The sequence below is a fragment of the Ips typographus genome, linkage group LG3, assembly GCF_016097725.1.
Source record: "Ips typographus isolate SLU linkage group LG3, UJ_Ityp_2.0, whole genome shotgun sequence".
NCBI classification, from domain to species: Eukaryota; Metazoa; Arthropoda; class Insecta; order Coleoptera; family Curculionidae; genus Ips; species Ips typographus.
This window is the reverse complement of record NC_138424.1, coordinates 9,019,314-9,044,835: the sequence shown is the minus strand read 5'-3', so window position 1 is coordinate 9,044,835 and position 25,522 is coordinate 9,019,314. Positions and strand designations below refer to the sequence as shown.

The following is a 25,522-nucleotide window of genomic DNA, read 5'->3' as shown; positions in this document are numbered from 1 at the left end:
AATGAAAATTGGTTACAAACACAATTTTTAAGCTTCAATTTTCAAAACTAAAGTCTTTTAGTTTGTCTGGAAACTATGAAAACTGGCTACAATAATATTTTTTAAACTTCTTAAGTGAATTTTCCGTTTCCAAGACAATTTTTAAGTTGGGTTGGGTTAGTTTTGAGTCTTTGACCGTAATACCGTGTAATAAAGTGCTTGTTCCAAATTTGATCAATATTGCTCCAACGGTCTGACAGTTATGACAAAAAAAAACGATTTTTTAAACAGAAATTTGAAGGACTGTATTTTCCTTAAGAAGCACTTTTCAGGAAAATGACAAAATGAATGTCAACTTATTTTTTAATTGGCTATGGATTGGTGAATTATTGACATTTAAAAGTGGACCACCCTGTATAATAAGCCTGCATGTCAAACACTGTCAAAGGCCTTGTTTATGTCCATAAATAAACAGGCTGACCTTTTGTCGTCTAAGTGTGTAGTTTGTATGTTATTTGTTAGAACAAAGAGTGGAGTGGCAAAATGTGATTTGGTGTTAAAAACGTTTCTGTGTTTGCATTTTTCACTTATTATTTTAAAGTGCTTTTAAGCTTGCTCTGTTTTCAAAATTCTAACCAGTCTAGTTAATATACTGTAAGTACTAAATTACAATTAATTGCAACCTCACTTTTTCCATAAAAGCAACTTTGTCTTTAAAGAATGATAATAGTGCTCCTTAGTTTTTCAGAGGACTTTCCAGAATAACTCATATCTCTTGTAAAATTTGTGGTTAGGATTTTTCTTTTGCCTTGCAAGTTGATGTTTATTTCTTAGAGAATAAAAACCAGGGTCCTAATTCTTGAAAACAGGGGAATTTCAAGAAAAGTGTTGATGGAATGTGACAGAAGTAGCTGACATTGGCAAGTTCCTGTCACATTCTACAGACCTTTCTCTTGATAGCATCCCTTACCTCGATTCATACATCCAGCTAGTATTTTTTTTTATAGTCAACAAGAAAGACAAGACATTTGACAGTGAAAATTGGATATTTTATTAAAAAAAATATTTGAAATGAATATCCTAAAACCTACAACTTTTGTAAATTGCAATGTTTCACTCCCTGGAAAAACCTTTTAAAAAAAAATTGTTTCTAAGCAAATGATTCATTTTGTGTCTATATTCAAACAGTTCTTAGTGAAAGTAAAAGCACTTTAAAACGACTGTCAACAAAAACCAAACCGTACGAAAACGAATCAGATCGTTGAAATCCCTTTCGTGCCGATATATTTTTAAACTTGCCGTGCTTATTTTGACGCTCGAAAGTGACCTTAGACTTTGTTTTTGTGTAAACGGAATGTTAATCAGCGTATTTCGGTTCGGATACTTTGAAGCCAACGTTGGTATTTGCTAAACATTATACGCGAGTAAAACGGTTTGCGTTTATTAGCAGCCACGGCTGTCGACATTAGGTCTGTTCCAAAAATGTCAATATCACGTAACGATTCAACCAATAAGCTGATTTTTAGTTGGAAACCAGTTACGAATTGTCTCTGAGAAACAAACTTATTGTAAATTAAATAATGCAGTCGACAATCTGGATAAAACCATCCAGCTAGACAAAAAAACACAGACTAAACGTATTTATCCGTCCTTGACATAACTTTGCACATGATATAGCAAACTATGATGCTATTTCGAATTAATTTGCGAACGTTAAAGTTGCCGGTTTCACGGTTATCGGCTGTTCATGCTAATTTCGTAGAAGGTCTATATTAATAATAATAATAATATTTGGTTGGGTTGTTCAACGTGACAAACATTAGGTTTGTTCACAACAGCCCGATAATGATAAAAATATATGTGATAATGAGCGTAAAAGGGTGGACCAGAAAAAGTATTCCATTAAATTGTTTGTTCTCGACACTTTAGAACAATGGATTATGTTGTCTGTTCTATTTACCTTTCTAAAAAGTTCTATCTGTTCGTTTATGTCGTGTTATAAGTAATCAGAACTTACTTATATTTACGTATATTATAAATTAGTTTACGCAGCTGTATAACATTTGTCTAAAAGTTGCTCAATTAAAAGGTAAACCAAATGCCGTTTTAAAAATTTCGATTTTCCTAGCACTTCCAAAGATATTCGAAAAAAACTGAAATTTTATTTTTTTGTTTTTATTTATTTCTAACCTTATTTGCAGAAACATCCCAAAACAGAAAAAACATTTTTATTGACACTTTATCAGCTATACGATGACTGTTTCGTATTTGACGCCCGACGTTTCGTCTGTCGGCAGTCATCATCAACTTTCTTTTTTCTTATAGGCGACATATTACATTTTTAAACGTCAAAATAGTACGTTTAATTCTCATTTCAGTGATGTATGACAACTTATGATTTGCTTCATAAATGACGAACTAATTCAATAAAAACTAATTTTATTTCAATAAGTTGGCTTTGAATTTATGAGAAGTTTTATGAACATGCCTTGACAGGATCTGTCAAACGCGATTATTCACACTGCACACTTTCAATTTTTTTTTTTTCAAATCAAAAACTTTATTAATCACTTTTACACATTATTTTTATTTTAAATTAAGTTTGTTTTCTATAACGTTAAGTGTAAGTTAGATTAATCTTGGTTTTTTAAAAAACACCAAATATTAGCACAAATGAAACTTTTTCCTAGGATACTATACTGAACGCCGCCATGTTGAATTTAAATCTGTCAAGGTGGCCATTTTTACTGATTTTCGCATGAAGAACACGAATCCGGTGTCCGTTTTGCTTTAACTGCCGCCGTTTTGTCACCGACGTTGACATTATGGCATTTTTGGCAGTTTTTACGACATGGCACCTATAAAAAATGACATTTTGACAAATGACACTTTACCTCACATATTTACTATTATCCTAAACTAATAAAGGCAGTTGAAGATGATGATTTCAAAATTCAAACATTTTCCAAAAAAATTATGGAGTACCGCCTATAAAAACGTCAAAATGTTGTTTTTTTTTTTAATTTTTTAAGGTCAATCGGTTAGTTGTACGGAAAAATGTTATATTTAATAAAAAAAAAGCGTCTCTTTGAAGGGCATACATAGTAAAAATTTCACACTGCTCACTCAAACCGTTTTCGAGAGATTTAACAAAATGTCCGTAAAAAGGTAATCAAATTTGCCAAGTAATCAAGACGCCCTCTAGCGGCTAAACGGGGCAACTTAACAGTGCGCGCTCAACGTCACGTGATAGCTCCATTCATTAGCTACCTACGATCATATGATATGTCTACGGGATGTTTCAAATAATCAATTCATTTTTGGAAAAATGCACCGACATTTTCTTCAAATAAAGGGTTTTCTGGGTATACTATACTGCCGTCGCCATATTGGATTTAGACGTGTCAAGGGGCCATTTTAACTAATTTTGGCAACATGAATCTGGTGTCCGTTTTGCCTGTAATTGTCGCCATTTTGTCATTGACTTTAAAATTAGGGCATTTTTGACTGTATTCAAAGCCAGCTAAGACAAAATTAATTTGTATTGAATTAATTTGTCATTTATAAAGCAAATCATTAGTTGTTGTCATACACCACTGTATTCAGAATAAAATGCTGTATTTTTGGTCGTGTAAAAATCCAATATGGCGTCCATAACCAAAAAGAAAGTTGATAATGACAAATATGAAACCGTCATCGTATAGCTGATAAAAAGTGGCAATAAAAATGTTTTTTTCAGTTTTGGGATATCTTTGCAAATAAGGTTAGAAATAAATAAAAATAAAAAATAAAAAATCAAAATTTCAGTTTTTTCCGGAAATATACAGTGCGTTTTTTTTAACGCGCAACATAGGATTTTACGTGTTAAACTTTTAAGCCCATGTTAGACCATGTTATTTTGGAACTACAAGTATAAAACTTGACGGGTGTGTCTTTAGTACCCTGAAGCTTAAGTAAGTCTACCAATTTGGTCTAAAAAGTGATTTAAAACTGCAAAAAAATCATTTTTTTTCGAAAAGATTTTATCCTTTCATACTCCCTGTATGCATTGTTGTTCCTTGTTGTTTTTGATACTGGCAGGGCAGGTAGCAGGTAAAGTGACTTATTTTGACTTCATCACGACCCGACATCTTTTGAACGTCAAAAGGGCATTTTATGATTGTTTGGAATATACTGTTTGGCTTCAAATGGAGGTCACTTTGAACAATTCACTTATAAAAATACTTCTTTTGTTCTTAACTTTCTTGATATAAAGTTAATGATCACCCTGTTTTACTTTCTACGCCAAATTTTACCTGCTACCTGCCGTGCCAGTATCAAAAACAACGAAGAACAACAATGCATACAGGGAGTATGAAACGATAAAACCTTTTCGAAAAAAGATGATTTTTTGCAAGTTTTTTAACACTTTTTAGGCCGAATTGGTAAATTTACGTAAGCTTCAGGGTACGAAATAGCCACCCGTCAAGTTTTATATTTGTAGTTCCAAAATAACATGGTCTAACATGGGCTTAAAAATTTAACACGTGAAATCCTATGTTGCGCGTTAAAAAAAACGCACTGTATATTAGCTATTTATGTAACCAGTTATGAAAAGATCGATTTTGTGTAACGAATGAATGTTTGTAGGGCGAGCGCAGCGAGGTCCTACAATTTGAATGAGTTACACAATAAGACATTTTCGAAACGTGTTGCAAACATAATTTTTTCTAATTTTGACCAAAAAGTGGTAAAAACCATCTTTTAAAGTGATTTAACACAAATATTCACTTTCATAGCACCTTGTATAAACTGTGACAACGACATGTTATGATGGATGTCGTCCCTTATGTTTCTACGGAAATGCATAAAAACAGGGAGTGATGAAATGAACTTTTCTTAACCAGTTACATAAAGTGATACTTTATGTAACTAGTTACATAAAGTAAAACCTTTTGTCACTCTAATCAGTTTTGAAAAGTGTCACTTTATATGCCAAAATTAGAAAAAATAATTTTTAAAACTCCCAATGGTGAGGATCGAATTTGAATTACCCTGTATAGGAATTAAATATTATTTTTTTCAGATTTATTAGGATATTTTTATCTTTTGGTATATGTGACAGTTTTCGTGTAGCTGCTCATGTTTGCTGAACTCTATTGATTTTAACGGTTTGATTTTCTTTACCCAATTTAATAATGTGTCCCAAATAAACATACTCTTTGCATTTTTCTATGACTTGATCTCCAAAACATATAGCAACATTTTCAATTTTAGTCGTAATTTTTGTCTACCTCAAGTCCATAACTAATCATATGTTCAACTTCCTAACTTCTTGACAAATCGAAGATGGTTTAGATATTTGCCATCAATTTGTATATCTTTTCTGCTCCATTCCAGTGCCTAGAAAACATCTTCCAATGCAAGAGTGAACAGCTTTGGGGAGATGGTGTAACCCTTTCCAACTTCCCTTTTTATAGGGATTTTTTTGGTTTGTATGCTATTTTTGTAAGGGATAAGGGATGTTGCGTTATTGTAAAAATTTTTAAGCAGGGTTTATACCTTGAGTTAACCCTTTGCATTATTTAAGACTTCAAAAATAGCCCACAGTTCTATATTGTCGAACGCTTTGTTATAGTCAACAAAAGCAAAGTGGTTCGTTATATTCATTGAATTTTTAGAATCACATCTCTTCTGTAGCAAAGACAATTTTAAACTGTACTACACTCTTTATTCAAATTATTAACAAATTTTCAAGAACGCCAAAAGACGTCAAGTGATTTTTTTTTGCCTATACAAGTAAAATTTATTTCTACCTTTAAATTTCAACACCCTGTAACTCTAATCTAATCTAATCTTGAGTCAACTGATGGCGGACTAAATAGTTGTTTTGACGTTTTCTAACGTTCTTGAAAATTTGACGATTTATTAATGAACCAACAACAACCCAGTTTATTATTATTAACATGATTAAGCTATTTTAATACAATATTGTACTTTTTCTTCAAAAGTAAATTATCTTTTTCAGTAAGCTAATTCCACGTGTAAGTAAAAAAATTATTTATCTACTCCTAGCATGGTAATCATTCATTACATAGCTCATTTTGAGTTACGTAATGAGCGATTTTACCGCACTAGTGCGATAATAATCGATTTTATCGCACTAGTGCGATAAAACAACTTTAAATGAAAATTTCTGCTGTAATTGTTTATTGAATTGAAACATAACTTTGATAAAACCATGAACAGACCTATCTTAAATAATAACTATATTTTACTTTTTATAAATATTAAAAGTGAAATGAATTCCTGAATTAGAAAGTTCTTGGATCGAATTTACACAAAAAAAAAAAAAGGCTGGATGAACTATAGGTTGCTGCCAAGGTTTCAAAGTACACGAGTAACACTTTTTCTTGAAAGGGACTCTTTATGTTCTTGGTCTCGCACCAGGTGACAAAACGTTGATACATTTTTTCATATTTCTCCTTTGACTTGGCAGGCAACAAGCCAGATACCACGTTTGCGGCAGCTTCTTCAATATCTGACGGAAGTTCTTCAGACATGTTCATAACGAAATGCACTTTTAAAAATTTGTGACTGACACTGTTAAATTGTCGCTTAAGTGATATGTGGAAACAAATGGCCACCATAGCAACAACACCAAAACAGTACAGCGTAGATGACAAGATTTAAGGGTAACAAATAACTACCCGTAGCAAGCATATACGAGACGTTCCTAAATAGTTCACATTGCACAAAATATGAATTTTTTTCTTACTTTACGCTGCTTCTGATGGTCGTAGATAAAATGTTGTACATCACCCGTGGGGTATGGCAAATTAACGTACTCGTGTGATCACCACAACTCGGTCTACGACCTCGTCGTGGCAACACTCCCACTCGTGACTATAAAAATGCTCATACCCCACTAGTAATGTAAATAACTATTACTTACGACACATTATAGCCAGAGTATTATTGTTGCTCTACTGTGCTTATGAGTAACGAATTTAATAAAATTGTTGTAATAAAACTGATTGGCATAGTCGTATTATACGATTATGATGCAAAAAAAATATTTATGGCCAACTCATTGCCCTTTCAGCGAATAAAGACCAATTAGTTCCCATAAAAAAACCAGTCTAACAAGGCTTGGTTTTAAACGCAAGGCGGCGACTTACATAATTAACCGCTCTTTAATTAAAATCATTTACTTGACTAGTTTGATTTAAAAGTTTAATAGCTAAGGCATTAAAACAGAAATGTTATTAATTATTTAATTTATTCTGCAAAAATTGAATATTATTCTATACAATAATTGTTATAAGAGATTAGTGTAAACAATGCAAATGCTCTCGAGTATTTAAGAACAAAAAAACGGATCTGTATAAATTAATTATAATTAATTGAACTACATATTAAGTATATAGACAATAGTATAATATATAATAAGACAAACATACATCTAAAAGTATATAAACAGATTTTTTTATTTAAAACTGTGTTGTAACTGAACTTCCAAAAAGATGTTGGTTGATCTTTTACAAACACAATAAGTTTGTATTTTTGTATACAAAATTTAACTTTGGTACTACATACACAAACAGTTATGTTACTAAATTCGTCAATTACTAGCTTCTTTGAATAATTTAATCAGTTGACTGCTTAAACACTTCAGCAATCCCGTATAACTGAGATCATTTTAAACCGATTTGTGATCAGCAAAAACTGACTTTTCTCTCCAGCAAATTATTTATAAACGATTTTTTTTAAATTATCCTTTCTTTGTAATACTAATAACCAACATTCTTCATTATATTGTTTGTCCGAATCTTGCAAAATTTAACACAGATGTTCTTTCAAGGTTGTGTTGGTAAGGATTTCTTGAAACTGTTTTCAAATGGACGCTTGCAAACCTTTTCTGGTTTACCGTTTTTATTTTGGACCCCAAAATGGTCATGAATTCCATCACTTTGTAACTTGGAAGATGAATATGTTTTTAAAGTTGTTAATAGCAAAGTTTCTATGTTAATAAAACAGTATGTTTTGTTTTTATGCAGAAGTTTATAAAAATGATGAGAAACTGAGAAAGCCAATTAAGGTTTTTAAAAACGGACGTCTTTCAAAGTTATACACCATTATATGAGTTTTAAATGGAAAACCAAAAGTTTTTTGACAAGAGTTGATTGTATTCTTTTATATTTATTATTGTTATAGTTACTATTTTTTACCATTTTGATTTTATTTGTGGTTTTACAGCTGAATTGTTATTAAAAAGTATCGATAGGTAAATTCACAAAACTACCAAACTATCGTTTCCAATGATTTCAGTAATTATTTTACAATCATTCCTGTTGCCAGTGATTATGTAGATGTATAAAGAAGATATTACTTCAAACAATAGCTCTAAAAACACTATTTTAAATATTATTACGACATTCAATTTGGTTTACATTGTATTTTTCAATATTATAATTCCATAATAAGAAAAACCAACTAAGAATGCAAGGTACTGTATTTGGAAAGCTATCCAACATGGGGGCTTGGCAACAAAACTTATAACTAAAAGGGCCAAAACACATCTAATATATGTTTGTAATTCGAGCGTTGCCATATCTACATGAAATCAGTGGCAACAACGGATTATTGTACCAAAACTCAAAAAACAAATGTTGTCCTGAAAAGTGTCTTTAAATTTTGTCGTTTTCGAGATATTTACCGTTAAATATTGAAATTTTCAATATTTGGATGGCTGTAGCAGGCAAACGTTTGATGCTAGAACAAAACGGTTTGCATGTGCCTATCATACTTATCTGAGATATTTTAAGCGCATTTTCACAATTTTCAACATTTTGATTTTTTTTGAAATTTTGATAAAGCTGTTTTTATGTATCAAAACCGAGCCTAAGTCAATCTTGTATTCAACTCAGTTAAAAATAGTGTGAAATTCTATTTTTCCAACAAACCAGCAAAAAACAAAAAAAAAATTAGTAGCAAATTCACTGTCTAGGAAAGTTAGTATTTAAAAAATGTCGTTTACGTAATCTCCATAGTGAAATAGTACTCTTATCTTATCTTATCCTACCTTTTTGTAAGAAAATGGGGAATGCTACTATACCTAATCAAACTTTATTAAAAGTTCACTTTTATCTTAAAGCTAATGAAGAAACATCGCTAAACCGATGAAAATTGTATCAAGGGATTAACACATATTTTTGTAATTAGTAAAAAAAGATACGTGTGACATCACGTGCAGTTTTTTACTTTTGTCAACGTCGCTTTTAATCAGTTTGTGAGTGCAAGAAAGGCAAGACATGAAACAGACAAAGATTGACAATATTGACATTGGCGTACAGCAAAGAAGAAATTATTCAATATAACATCATAACCAGTATAACCACAGTTTAACCTCAATAATATTGATATTGAATATGGTTTTTATTTTGTGAACTTTTCCTTTCAGCCTTTCCAAGTGTTTAAATGTACTTTCTACTCTTGAGCAATCATATACTATTTACAATAAAATGATCTTCACAACAGTACAAGCAATGTTGCCAGGTTTACCGTTAAAACGGAACATCTTTGTGGTTCTTCTACCGTTCTCATGTTTTTTGTATATAATCTACGGTTTTTAACTACGTTATTGCCATTATGTTGGTTGTGAAACTTTTTATATACTTTTTCAGTTTATTGAATAGGAAATTTAATAAGGATTCTAAAAATGCGCTTAAAACAATCATTTTTCTACTCCACATTATTTTCTAAAACCACGTAATGTCACTAATGTCAGAATTGTCAAAATTTTACTAGGATTTGCATGAATTACATTTTAACACAGTTTTCGAAACAAGACCATTTTATGAGATTTAACAGTTATTTTGACAATTGTCACTTTCATAGTCTAGATAAATAGTCTTTTGAAATCGCGTGACAACGGTCAATAACGTCAAAACTATCAAACCATGTCCAAAATTTGCAAAAATCAGGGTTTAGAAACGTTTTCATGCAGTATTTGATATAAAACTGGTTTCTGAGATTTATGATAGTTATTTTGCCAATTGTCACGTGACCGTATAACTAAATAGTGTTCTACAATTACGTCACAACTGTCACTAACGTCAAAACTGTAAAATCATGCTCAAAAGTTGCAAAAATCAAGATTTAAAAACGTTTTTCTTGAAGTCTTTGAAATAAAACGCGTTTTTGTGATTTACGACTTTTGACAATGGTCACGTGACTGCCTAGCTAAATTATCCTTTAAAACCACGTGATATCTGTCACTAATGTCAAAAATGTCAAAACCTAAAAAACAATTATTAATAAAAAAAAAATAATCTGTATTTTTGTAGTATGGTTTTTATAGCAAGCAATCAATGATTTAATTTTTGACAACTATTAAAAGAACCGTGTATGCAGCAGTAAAAAATAAACCAATTCAAAGCCAAAACCATAAACAGTAAAATAGGGTTAGGGTGACGTGATCTTCTTTCTTGACGCGGTATTAAATAAGTATCAACGTTGCCAAATAGTGAAAAACTGCATGTGTATCTCATCTTTCTTTATTACATACGTGTACAAAAATAAGAGAAGGCCGAAAGTAAAAGTAGATAATGACCCTTTCCAACTTTAGATGAGGTTAACAGGGTGAATATTATCTAATTCGAGTCTCATAATTGAGAGTAAATTCAAAACAGGAGGTAGGGGATTCAAAGTACCTAAAATTGCTTATATTCCCTGCATCAGACTTTATACCTAGAGGGCGGAAAGAATAACGTTTTTATTTATTCGATTCATGGTGGTATAGTCTTTCTTTCGACCTGTAGTACGTACGACGGTTTACGCACGATGTTTCTCTCCCATGGAAAGTAAAGTAATACTTATTAAACTTTGTCACAAAAAAAAATGTGTAACCTTTCCGCCCATTGTTTTCAGAGAGAAAAACCCCCAATTTTGTCCGATATGGACACTTTAGGCGTAAACAAACATTACACAGCCAATTGTGAGTAAGACATCAACCCGTTCAAAAATGATCACATATCTAGCAAACTTTCAGAGAAAGTAAAACTCCACTTGATTGGCAACGAAAAAAACCAGAACGATTAAAATGATTTGCCCGAATAAGTCATCGTCGTTAATGATCTAGTTGCGACCAAATTGGCCATCAGACCATGTGGGAACCACAACAAATGGGTTGCGCGTGCCGTAATATCCATATTTAATTGAGGGAAGACGTGTAAATGACGGCCAGGCATTTTTATAGATCGCCATCACGCCGAACGGAGGCTTTATTAATGATCACGTGTGTGAGCACTCAGGAAAACCGCTCGCCGGTACTTTAGTGAATGCAACAAAACCAATTCGAAACGAACCAGGGCGATAAAGGAGGCTTTACGTCCGGTTTTACGACTATGGTTATGTTAATAAACACGTCAAATGTGTTAAGCTTCTGCTTTTAATCTGATTGAGACAAGTTTAAAATAAGCCAAAAGGTTTACTTAAAAGTTCATTATTTTTTTCTCAAAGAAAGACTAATTTGACATTCTAGTTAAATGGTGGAACATTGTAAAGCAATCTAATTATCAATCTGTTAGAATGTTAAAGCTGTTGAAAGAAAGTTTAGTGCGGACTTTATAAATTTTGTGGGTAATTCCCAGGGATGTTTTTTGATTATTTTTTTATGTTTCATCATGTGCATATTGCTTTAAAAAATATCTTCCTGTTTCGTTAAAAATGCCACCTTTTAGTAAACAAACATTTTCTGTTCGTTAATGTTAATATATTGGTATTTTCAATTGTTAGTTTCAATGGCTTTTGCCTTATTTGGGCTACAAAAATTAGCTTTACCTATTTCCAGTCTGTATAATTGTGTATAACGTAATTTACTAAACGTCAAATTGAATTCACATTCTGTCGTTGAAACTTCCATAAATATCCGGCCGTACTGACAAGAATACCAAGTTTATTAAGCAGAAAATTATGTATATTTTCTTTTGTTCGAAAAATTCAAGGTATTCCAGTTTGCTCGCACTATGGTATCGTTTTTTTCGTAAAATAATGTTGCTTTTAATATGACTCAATAGTGTTAAGTTTAGAAATTGTCTCAATGTTTATCGTTGCAGTGACAAAATAGCTATTTATGTACCAAGGGCGTTAGAGGGAACATAATGAAGAGATGTTTATAAACTGTGTAAATTAAAGCGAAATCAGAAAATGTTGGACAGTTGAAGAATTTTTTTTGTCGCTCTCTACCATCGGCAACGCGGGATAAAGTAACTCCTCACAAAAGGGTAACTTGTCGTTGAGAAAAGCGAAAATGCATCATTATTAATGTAGAAAAAGTTATTTAAACAAAACTAAGTAGGTATAGTAACTTTCTTTTGTTTAGCTGGGCATTAAGATTTGCTTGCTTTTTCAGGAAAGTTATTGAAGAATCCATAGGTCGAATAGTTTTCCCATTGAAAGGTATTATTGCGAGCAAATTTTGGTTCATCGTCGAAACGGGTTGCTATAACAGACATTTTTTCTTGTATATTCGGAAAATTGTGTTTAGTCGTTTCAGTTAATTTGCATTTTTCGTATAGCTATATTTCTAATGGTTTATTATTCTTAAGGAATTGGAAAAATGACTCAATTCAGTGATGAATATACGGGATATCGGATTTTTCTATATAACAGAATTTTATGGGAGAAGTTTAATTTCCTTCTTTTGTGTACTCATCAGCGGGGAGTTTTTACGATTTGATATCTGATTAAAATTAAATTTTGGGAATATGTACCAGGTTAATGTAGGAACAATTAGTCAGGAATACACTGGGTGTCGCAGAAAATTGTGGCAAAGTAAAGTTAAATTAATGTATTTTTTTAAAACAGGACACTTAGTATAGGTATTTTATTGGATTGGAGATCTCTTCTTAAATGAATGTCACATCTATAACGTGCACCATTTTCGTAAGGACCAAAAACCAATATCTATACTTTCCACATTTAGAAATTCTTACTTACTTTTTCATAAGCTATTTAATAGTGCCAATTACAGTATAGAGTTTTTTTCAAATTTTCAAAAACCAACTGAAAAATTCTCAAAATGGTATTCATTTTGACAGAGTTCAGGACAAATTAAGATTAAGGCTAAGATATACGATTTTTTTCAGTAAAATTTTGACACCCTGTATCTTCGTTATTGTTCATATTTCAAAAAAGCATTAAACGATAAAGAACCTTATTTTTTGAAGCCCTATTCGCAGGTGAAAGGAAAGCCTCAACTTTGAAATCACCCTGTATAAATGTATAGCAGCTAGGTTTCTAATTCTTTTATTATAAAATGTAATATTTTTTAATGTTACTAAAAGAGGTTGCGGTTACCATTTAAGCTCTTTAAGGTGAATGGTATAATAAACTGCTCGTCAAAAAGAATGGGACAGCAAAGTTTTTGGGTCTTTTTTGATCTTCAAATTGAGTTACTCGATTTCAATAATTTTTTCGGGGATTAAAAGGTATTTTTTTTCTCTTTCTGATGACCTAAATGATCTTTTTGAAAGTTGCCACTAACGACACTGATTTAATTTTTTCGCTCTTGTTTATATTTTGCTTTTTACTAGCTTAACCTCCCTCTAATGAGTCTTTTCAAATCGGTAAATAACTGAAGCATCACTGTCAATTTCAATTATCAATCAATATGTATTTGATTGATAATTGATGCTAACCTTAAACACACACTGAAGCCATGTTGCCGAATGCTCTCGTAAAAAAGGTCTTGATAGACAAAACAACTTTCTTGCACTGATACGGAGAAATAAGTTAATATACCTATAGTTTTGTTTAAATAACTTTTTTCTACATTAATAATGATGCATTTTTCGCTTTTCTCAACGAAAAGTTACCCTTTTGTGAGGGGTTACTTTATCCCGCGTTGCCGATGGTAGAGAGCGACAAAAAAAATTCTTCAACTGTCCAACATTTTCTGATTTGTCCGAATTCAGACTTCGCTTTAATAACACAGTTTATTAACATCTCTTCATTATGTTCCCTCTAACGCCCTTGGAACATAAATAGCTATTTTGTCACTGCAATGATAGGGCCGATTGCTTCATCTATTAGTAGCAAAAAACAAAATTAGTTTAGTAGGTATCTCTCTAATCTTCACGAAAACAAAACTTTTTAAATCACCGGGAATCTGGAACGCTCAAGCTGGCAACCGCGAAATATCAATGAAAACCTTTGGAACTATAGTACCTTAGTTTATCCGGCGAACCTACGGAGTAATAAAAGCGAAAATTAGGACTGACTGACGTCATCATTTATTGCGTCACTGCCACTTCGGCAGGGATGGCTCTCCACTTTTCTTCAGTCATATTCTGAAGCCATCTTTCAGGAAGCGATAGAAGAACACAACGTGGGCGTTAAGGTGAATGGTGTATGGGTCAACAATATTCGTTATGCGGACGACACAGTTCTAATTGCATATAACATGGAGGATTTGCGGGATATTCTTGGGACTGCCGGGGAATGCAGTAAGAACATGGGCCTCAATATCAACACCAAGAAGACTAAATTCATGATAATTACTCGAAAGCCACAAGAATTTCAAAACTTAAGTCTAACATATGAGAATCAACCAAAAGTGTGCTGTGTGAAAACTGGGAATCAGACACAGAAATCAGATGCCGGATTGAAAATGCCCGCAGTGCGTTCATGAAATTCAAAAAGATGCTCACCAATACTGATTTCGATCTTGGCTTGAGAATTAGATTTGTCAAATGCTATGTCTGGACAGTGTTGCTTTATGGCAATGGGGAGGGATTGACACTGAAGGTGAGCACTATGAACAAGCTGGAAGCATTCGAGATGGGTCTAGAGGCGTGTACTGAGGATTCCATGGACTGCAAGAAGAACCAACAATGAGGTCTTGAGAATAATCAATAAAGACCGCGAACTGTTAGACACCATTTAACGTCGAAAAACAGCATACTTGGGCCACGTAATACGTTACGAGAGGAACCAATTCCTGCAATTGATAATTGAGGGGAAGATTAAGGGAAAGAGAGGAATCGGCAGGAAAAAGATGTCATGGCTCCGTAACGTTAGGCAGTGGACAGGACTGAGGACAATGCAAGACCTAATGCATACCATGCGTAATAAGGAAGGGTAGACAAATGTGATCGCAAACATCCATTAATGGACAGCAGAAGAAGATTGTAGGTAATAAGTAATATACTATTCAGATCGTTTTGAATTTATTTACGGACTACTGATCAAATACGAAATAAATGTAAAATCATAAATAACAAAGCATCAGGCTAAAGTGATTACAAGTCAACCTACCAATAATAGTCTAGAAATTGCTACAAGTTGGTGTCCTGTTCAAAATGGTGCACAGTTTAAAACTCCGCAATAAAAGCAAATATAACCCTCAACTAACGACTGCCCACTACCATTTACGATCACCTTTAATAAACACTTTACGGCCGCAATAAAAATCAATCCCCGTTCCCACTCATTCATCAACGTCGTGTCCCCCACCCCTCTCGCGCTCTTGCCAGACAGCTGCCTAAAATCATCAAAACCCAGGCCGGACCGAAAATTCGAACCAAAAATAAAATTTGAAAACAAAATCACACACACAGCATACACAACAAAATGGTATGCGAGTTCCCCGCTAAGCCGAGCGGCGCTTTCGGCGTCTTTCGTCGTTTTCCGCGTGACGTCATGGCGAATTTCGCGTCCTGATTGGTCGAGGGCGGGGTTTATTTCAGGCGGGTCGAAGCCCAAGCTCAGTTCTTTCGATCAGCTAGTACGTTCGAACCGTTTTGAATGCCAACACGTTGTCGTTAATTTCGCGATTTTTTCCTTTCAAATTGCATTTTCCGGGTTTTTCTTCACGGTACCGGATCGGAAACAGTAAGACAGGTCTTCTGTGAAAATTTGATCGCATTCCGACCATTCTAAGCCGGTGAAATTGCCAGGTGAATCCCGAAATATTTTAACATTAATCTGTGTATGTAGGCGATGCGGCGTTGTCGGTTGTCGCGCGATCCTAGACGTTGCCGATACGATTTTTTAACGCTGTAGCGGCAACCATAGCGGCTCGAGACAGTTGAATGCGCAACTTGGAGGTAATGTGAATTTTTTGTGTCATTGCACCGTTTTTACCTTGCTGTAGGACTTTCGCTGTAGTGAATTACCGCTTATTATCCTAGTTAATTACAGCGTTACTAGTTGTTGATTGTAGTTGTTAGTTAGTAGCAGTAGTTTGCATGCAAACTAATTATTTACAGGTTCACATAAGTTAACATTTGCTGATATCCCAATTGTAAAAAAAAAGAAAGTCATCCGAAACGAATGGGCCACAAAACGAGGACTTATAGAAAATGGTCACCTTGAATAGAAAGGCCATTATTCCTCATTGACGTCCTAATGTCGACATTTGTTACGGTTTCAAGGAAGGCCGGATAATAGCCCAGAAAAAACATCTGATCACCATGCCGGTCAGCTGATTCCAAAAAACAATTAAACAGACAAGGAATTTGTTTAAATGTTAATGAGAGTGCGAGTGAGACCACCCGTTAGTGGTTCAAACAGGCTCTGGTAATGTTGATGCTTCAACGGCCCTAACCCGAACAAGTTAAAGAAGAGAAATACGAAATAAACAAATGCCGGCGCTGCTGCACGAAATAACAAACGACGAGCGGCAATAAATACATCACGGCTAGTCGGCTTTTTCTCTCCGTCCTCGTTCCGCCGCATAGCACCGCGTACCTCTTTGTTTAAGTGCTAGTCACGAGTATCGCCGCTTTTCTTTTTTTAGGCAGCCGTAATGACACGCTATCCGTCTCTCTCGCAAATTACTACTTGCTTTCGACTTGCTCCTCTTTCTTTACCGGGGCATTGTTGCCACGCGTAACCGCTTCCTTTCCTCCTTGTCTCGCACCGACGTCCGTAGGGCAAGCGTCCTTGTCTATTTCATTAAATTTGGGCCTTCGAGCCGGAATGTTGCCGTTCGAGAGGGCTTTAGGGATCTCTCTGCGAGATTACGCCGGTTATGGGTTGCGTCCCTTTCGGTATGTGTGTTTGTTTCGGAGCCTCGAGGGGTGCAAAACGTAAAAAATAATATCAGTCAGGGGAGTTGTGAGGGGTCCCGTAAGCTTTAGTACGGGTATTGATGGGGTTTGAACTCATCCCATGTAGGTATAAAATTTGACATCAAACAAAATCTATTAAAATTTAAAAATATTAAGACAAAATTAAGAAAACAGAGTTTGGTTGGAGGAAATAGCTTCAGTGGCACATAAACCGCAATTAATCGAAATGGATTGATGACCCAGAAAGACTAAAGTTTTGATGCAAACTTAATGATAACTTAGTGCCTACATTAAACGTACAAAACACTACAATCCATTAGAAGGTAAGTATCTCGCTACTTGTTAAAGAAACAATATGTCAATTGATGATTACTAATGTATTTATGAGTTACCAAAAACCTTGTATCTTAAGTACCATACGTTATGGAAAATCTATACACCAATGTATTCAATAGTGAACAACCCACCCTAAAAATTAGTATTAAACATTCGTTGAAACCAAAGGGACCAAGGTATGTATATAAATTGTATTCTCTTGCAATGTTGTGATATTCACAATATTGTCAGTGATGCTGTTTTCCTCGAATTTGTGATCTATAATAACGTGTTCTCCTACACGAATTAGCTCTTCAGTTGTAACTGTATTAGCAGCATTGCTGTTTATTAGATCTTCAGCATTTTAACAGGTGTTTGACATAGAAATCTAACGATGTGACATCTGGACCATTGGATGGCCTCTCTCTCTCTCTATATCTAATCCACTAAGAACTTGAGAAGGTTTTGTGATGATGAAGAACAATTCCTAGATGTACTTTAGCCTGGAGGTACTTTGTTGCATGTTGCGATCAATCAATCTTTCTGGAAGTCAATTGCGAAAAATCAATATGACGTCGACAAGCTAGCAAATAAACCTCTTTGGTACAGTAAAAATCTTCAATTTTTGGACATAAACCCTAGTGATTCAACTTGGTTCCACAATATTTTGCACTATCCGAGGAATTAACAGAGCACAGTTCATCAAAATCAGAAGGTTGTTTATGAACATTCTGGAAGTTTCAAGAAAATTATCGAGACATAATTAATTCCTTTCAAGAAAAGTTAATTCTAAAAACCGCTCCTTATATCGTTATTAGCAAATCCCATTGTTGTGTTATTGGATAATATTTATGAAGTAAGTTGAAGTTATATACCAGAACTATTCTTAAGTTCCTATTTCAAACCTAACCTAACCGAAATAGAGGAAAAAGTAAGGTAATATTTTTTTTGATTTTATCTACGGATTCTCATCAGTTATGTACTGAAGAGTTTGGGTTCCATATTTCATACACTCTGTATATGCCATTAACGCAGTGAAATTTTGTAATGAATCTTTCAAAACTTGGGTTTTAGAAATAGGCAGTTTGTGAATCAATCATCGAATATCTTAAAGTAAGTTTGCAATTTAGAAAAACCATTACGTTCTTCAGAATTCAATATACTTAGATTATAGCTGTCGGGGTGGCAATAAACTTGCGGCCTTAAAGCCTATTTTGCCCCCCGTTACTATCTGGGATGAGGCTCATCACAATTTCTCCTGCTAGTTTCAAGGCCTTAATAAAGGCCAGCAGCTGAGTCGGTTTTAGAGAAGAAATCTTCAACAAGTTGGTCTTTGTGTTTGAGACTGTATCACATTCATAAAGCAAATGTCATTCCCACAGAATCTGCAGTCTCCGTGTTTTCCTCGGCCTATCTGCTTTAGATGGCCTCTCAAACGACAGTGTCCTGAGCGTAGGTTTCTTTTGCTCAATTTCACAAATTCTCTACTCCTTTACCGGTTGTAACGCCCAAGAAGTTTCGTAGAGTGCGCCAATCCAGTGAGTTAGCAGAGCATGGCTTTTTCGTGTTTCTCCTTCAATTTGAGCTCGCGTTTAAAGGTGTAATCCCCCAAGCTACAGAAGGGTTCTCTTCTTTTGTAGGCAGAATGTTAGCTTTCTCATTTCCTTTAATTCCTCCTGAATCCTCTCCTCATGGAACCCAGAGCAAGGTGATTCTCTAAGTTAAGAAATTGGTAAAATAGTGATGATTATACAAAACTCACAAGAAAGGATCCACTACTAAGGAACCTACTTAAAAGTATTTGAGACAAATGCTCCATCAAAGGCAGATCAAACTTTAATTTAATAAGAGTGAAGACAATAAAAGAAACTTTCATACTTGATTTAAATAGGAACTGAAGTCGGAGAATTGTTTAAGTGAGTCTCAAACTCATAAGAAGCTCACTTTATAGAAGAGTCATTTGGCTCTACATTATTCTTATGCTGAATTTATACTTATAGTTTATACTTATTGCTTAAATATACCTATATTATCCAACACGTTCAACATAAACAGTTCCAGAATCTAGTTTGTATGAATGGTTATTTTCGTATCTTCATTTCTTTCTCTAACAGATGTAAATATACTGTCTTACTGAAAATGCATTTTCATTCATTAACTTATTCGTGTGACAACCTAACCCAAATTTACAAAACTGCTTTGCTCCACAACATCTCCAACGAAATATACACAAGACCCCGTACTATTTCGAGTTCCTCTCTAATTAGTAAGAAAGCGAGTCGGCAAGTGTTTTCGATAAATAATATTCGATGTTTGTTTTCGCTGCGAGTTGACTGTTATTAATTCTGTTTGGCTTAGTAATATAATCATAGAATGTTTGGTTAAGCCGTTAGCATGTGGTGGATGTTGGAATTTTGTGGCCGCGTCTTGGTTTGAAGGATTCCATCCGATTTTATTGGCTTGGCTTTAGACTATCCAAAATATTTATTCTGTTTTTGCCAGAGTAAACATTTTAGTAAGGGAGGAAGTGTGTAAGTAAAAGCAATTTACGAAAACCGCGTCGTCTTTCCTGCGCCTTAAAATCTCGGAAACGGCAGCGGTTAATTTAACAGTCAACTGATCCCAGACAAAAAGGTAGAAATTAGCTTAATCAATGTAGCGTGAACCTTACCGAAACTATTCGGCTTCCTAGCAAGCTTTTTCACTTTTCGCTTCACAATCGCGATGAAGCAACGTCAATACTTTTATGACAATTTGATGAAATTACATAGATCCATCCCTGTACCGCAACCATCAAGCATAAATTTTAAATATGTGAACGGGAACAGCTGCGAAAATAGCTCGGGTTTTGTCGGATTTTAGGGGCGCATCCAACCTGAAAACATGTTCCGGATCTGTCAACTTGTTGGGTTCCTTTCCTAATCTTTAAATACGACTTCTTAATTACTCACACTAAGCGATGAAAGCTGTATCCTCGAAAGTGATGAGTGAAATTTATAGTAGCAGACAGAATAATTGAATATGCGATACTGTTAGCTAATGCTACTTTCGTTTTGAGAGATAATAAACAACCGATAACGCTAATTGCCTAAAATGTGTTGTTGTGGACAGGCTGCTTTTAATCGAGCACCGCCAATAATCGTTGATTATAATCAAATCCCGTTCACTCTATCCATATATTTCTTAACTCTGCAGATAGTTGAATTTGTTCCTAATAGATATTAATGTTAATGGCTAGTGTATCGGGTTGATTTATCGACGGATATTGTGGACGTAACCATGTCAGTTGGGTTCGAATTGAATAGGTAATTATCTTGATTAGTTAAGAAAATTTGAAGCTCTTTATAGAACACTAACACAGTATAGAATTGCAGAAAGATTAATTGGTTAAGCCATATTACAAAATCTGTTACTAAGTCAAAATACTGCAGTTTTTTTTTACTTTTGCGTTAGTATATATGTAAACTAAGAGTGCTAATATCAAACTATCTCATGTTCATTAAAGATGTATTATAATTAATTGTTCCTCTCCATAGTGATCAGTATCTAATGATATTTTCTTAAAAAGTCTGATTAGTCAAATATTGCTAAAGATTTGCAATTTGACATGCATTGACTACTTTATGATTATGATATGATCATGTCAAGTGCATGAAGTTGCTCAAGAAACTCTCTCAGAGCATACGCGGAAAGGAAAGGAAGAAGAACTAAAACCAAAATCTTTGTTCTAAATTGTGAATAAATCCTTTTTGGGTTTGGGAAAGGGTAAAAGTTTCGATACTAAACTTTCCTGGAATAGGTACTGAAACTAAAAGGAGCAAAATACTCTTGGCGAAGGTAAAACCGTGAATGGTACTTTGGTTCTACCAGATATGTAGAAAAACTTCAGCAGCATCTGCTTAGATTTGCAGAAAGGGAGACTCTTTTAAATCTCAATTTAGATCAAAAAAGGGATTTTGAGTACTCTGAGACTGAACAAATCGTACTGTCTCAAAGATTCTGGACTTAATTTCATTCGAATCCGCAATGCAACCAGCATATACTATGCACGCAAAGGTAGTCCAAATTCCTTAGGAAAGATTTAACCTAAAAGACCGTTAAAGCTATAATATGATGTCAGTGGTTTATAGCCGAGTCCAGTCATAAATGGGCGGACCGGTAGGTTTTAGCCCAAACTATAGGCGTCAAAGTCATTGGGTAATAGCCCTACAATATTTCAGGCTGAAGCTTAGATAAAACACTTCCTAGCCAACCAATTCAAGGCATCATTTTTCTTAAAATCAAAGTGGTAACTGTTAGCCAGTAATAAAAACAGAATCACTGGATGCCAAGACGTGAAGGCAACAAATTGACAAAACCAGTAACTTAAAATCATTTAGAAGTAAAACTCGTTGTGGAACTTGAAGTGAGTAAAAACCAATAAAGTTTACAAAAGAATGATGAACAGTTTTGAGAGAGATATACGTGCAGCCCTTTATAAAGAGAACTGCGATATTGAAAGATTCTGAAGATGACAAATAACAGCCCGAAAACCCAAGAACGTAAAACGGACTTAGATACCAGAAAAGCAACCTGCTTTTTTCCCGCCATTTGTAATAAAGGAGAGATTTGCAAACAGGCAGAGGTCAGGCAAATAACTGTAATAAGTATTGAATAGTAATGAGGACAGGGAAGACGTCAGTTCCTAAATTAACAGAGGCGCCTCAGAAAGGTGCCGAAAGGAACGATTTCTAAGCTTCTAAGAACGGCCTCAATAAAACCCATCTCCTCTGGTTTACAGAGATAGGAGAGTAAAAAGGCGGTAATATTTCTTTATTTTCTTCTTTGAAGCTGTCAAGAAAAAAATCTTGGTACAAAGCAAGAATCAAAGAGTCTGTAAAAACATCAAAAATCAGGTTGGGAATACTGTTTTAGTATTCCCAACGAAACAACATCCAAACCATGCTACAACAAAATGTCGGTTTTAAAATATTTCTTTCATCATACTTCTCAAGCTGACTGTAACACGAATTCTGGTGTTAGGTAAGCCAAGTAATATGTGACGATAAGTATTTTTGAGAGAATTGACTATTTTTATACGACTTGTTCCTAAATGCGTTTTATAACAATGATAACACAAACAAAGATTGTTTCCCTTCCTATTTCGTGATTTTCTATTGTTATTCATTAGGAATCGTGTTTTGCTTATGCGTTCATGTCTGATGAGAAGAATTCTACATTAAGATTCACAATAAATGATAGACGATTAAGAGGGGTTGCTGTCTAATGAAATATGGACTAAATTTTTAGATATGATCACACGTTACACTTGTATATCTAGTTTGAAGAACAAGACCAAAAGATGTCAATGCCAGAACGTTATAACCAACCAGAGAGCTGTGAAGATGAAACTACTCGTATTGTTATCACATAATTATTGAATTGTTAAGTTTAATGTGAACATTGCTAAATAGGTGAAACATTTGAGGAAATGGCTGACTTTTCAACATAAGGTTAAGCAGTAACCAACCAAATTATAACACGATCCACGACACTGAATTAATTATCGTCGTGATCATCATTCTTATAGGCCAGCGCCATTTTGGCTTCCCTTCGGCCATCAACAATAATAAACAACCTGGTGTTTACACCTCGATTGTGATTAATACAATCCAAACAATCACGTGCACACTCCATTAAGTAGATAAAAGAAACCGAGCTCGGCTATAATAAACGCGTCCGATTAAGCGATTAGATTTGTTTGATGATGATCCTCATCGAGCTGTCACTCGAGATTCGAACACAAAACAAACAAAACGTAAATTGCTCGAGTGGAATGGCGGCAAGATAATACGAAAAAACATTGTTACCATCCAGTTTCCAGTAGCCTGATTTACATAATCTCATGCCCTTTCAATGTTACGATAATTTTTATTGTAACACTGTGACTGTCATTACCAAAAAAATTGGCCCTCTCTCACTCACTCACGCACACTTCCCACCCTCTTACTGCACGGGCGACACGCAAAGCGTAAGCAGTTAATTACGGCCCCCTCGATATTCGTTTGTTTAATGATGCCCAGAGGGAGAGCGAGGCCTACTTGACGAGTCACGTTCAAGGGTCGGAAACAGGCCACTCCCATCTCTTACGTCATTCTGATCTCCTGTTCGGAGACCCTGCAAAACCACGTGGCCATACCCGATCCGCAAGGACGAATTTGGGACAAAATGAAATATGGAAGAAAGGCCAATGTGTGTGTTGTAAATTGTTTTTAGACCTCTGTCTGTTGGTTTGTACAATATTATACTTTTGGGGGTTGTTAAAATCAACCCCTGTTTACGTAATGTACTGCATGTTTAGCGAATTGTATGGTACTGATAACCTCATAACCAATGAATAGTGTTTGAGCATTGCATTTAATTGATTTATTTAAACTGCTTCTTCTCTTCTTCAGTCTTCATTTCTTCCCTATCCTTTGCCGTTTGAGTCACTTTGTACTTCACTGTTATTAAACTTAATGTTTCAAAGACTTGCAAAGTTTCACTTGCAGTTATTTTTAGGATTCTAATTTATTTAAACTTCACTCACACTAATAAAAGATTAAGTGTCGTTTTAGAAAAATTAAGTTTATGTCTCATACTGGTATTATAAAATTTCGATACGTAAGTACTTTTTTTAAACATTTGAGAGGAAATAACACTGAATATCGATAATAAATTCCAGAATAGATAAAATTGAAATGGCACAATTATTGTAAAATCAATCGTAAAACAATTGGAATGCGGTTTAAGGAAATTCACAAAAAAAATTAAAGAATCAATAATAATTCACTTAATCTAATAACCTTTATATTCATATGTTAGGAAAGGTCTAAAAATCAGGAAATTCCAAGTTTTTGTTGTGAAGCAAATATGGATAATCATTAATCTTGGATTAACTCAGTAAGTACCTTTGTAATAAGGCTTGTGCAATCTAAAAGAACAGAAAATGATTTGTAGGAATCCCGATAGATTAATGTCACTTCTCAGTACAAGAAAAGGACATTAGTTAATATTATTTAATCAAAATGGAAAGATGATAACCGGAAGATAATGGTAACCAAATGGGAATACACTCGTATATTGGTTCTATTCAAGTTATACCTGTCTTCTTTTCAGATTTTTTTACCAGTATATTTTAGAATATTATTTGGAAAATAAAAAATCTTGTCCTGTGATCCCATATAAGTTTGGCAACCATTAGTCACGTGCACACATAATTTTATGCTTCAAATCGAACAGTAGCTACAAATTGTAAACAAGCGAGAGAATGACAAACAGTTTGTTGTTTATGAATATCTTACATTCATTAAAAAACAGATACGAAATGACCGTATATTGATGATCTATACATTCAGGAAAAAATGGACATTTAGGAATAGTTAATAATTAATTAATATATTATAATAGTAAAGAGGGGTGAAGCAGAGAGGAACATAGTAACCCTTTTTGCTTTTTGGCTTCATCAGGCATGTAACTTCATCTGTATAAAAGGTGGTTAGAAAACCAACTGACATACACATAGTGAAACATATACGGGTGTAACCTGGAAAAGGAGGGACAAAAACACACTTGGATATCACAAGATACTTTTGTCCCTGGATGATTTTTGATTTTTGTCCCTTATTATGAATAGTAGCTATACGAGTACATACAAGTTCTTACATTAATTTTGTCTGCTTAGCAATGGATTGATCAGTAATACAGGGTTGTGTTAAAAACTTAGATATTAAAAATCTGATTAAAAACTTTCAAACGTCAAGTACATTTTCGCCTTACATAACATTGCTAATTTTTTATTGCTTAACTTCTAGTTTAAAAAGCTAAAAAAGTACATTCTCGACAGTCTTCATCTTCTATAAGATCTATACGTTGGTTTGTACACCTTAAATGTATACTTTACGTGACCAAACTCTTTGTAAATTAACATGATGTTAATTGTAATCAATAAAATGATTAACGTAAACCCACTGGATTAGTAGTTAATACTTGAACCTTTAAACTGAGAATGAAGAATTTAAAATTAGATAACTTTTAACTAGAAGACATCTTTGTAACTAATCCGGTAGTTTAAAATTTATAAAAAAAAAGTTATTTCTAGAATTGCAAATAATATGCAGTTTTTAGCTTTAATATATTTTAGTTTTCCTTTA

The 25,522-nt window shown here is 34.0% G+C and overlaps 1 protein-coding gene and 1 long non-coding RNA gene across 3 annotated transcripts in view; one reads left to right on the top strand and one right to left on the bottom strand.

The window, feature by feature from the left end:
- LOC145726154 (uncharacterized) overlaps positions 1 to 25,522 on the bottom strand; it is a 67,277-nt gene that overhangs the window by 8,845 nt on the left and 32,910 nt on the right. The window lies entirely within an intron of this gene.
- Positions 15,731 to 25,522, top strand: part of LOC145726153 (uncharacterized) — a 32,967-nt gene continuing 23,175 nt past the window's right edge. For both annotated transcript variants that reach the window (XM_081975119.1, XM_081975118.1), the window contains exon 1: positions 15,731 to 16,070. In XM_081975119.1, the coding sequence (XP_081831245.1) occupies positions 16,056 to 16,070 (15 nt within the window). In that variant the 5' untranslated portion in view covers positions 15,731 to 16,055. The remainder of the gene's footprint in view (positions 16,071 to 25,522) is intronic.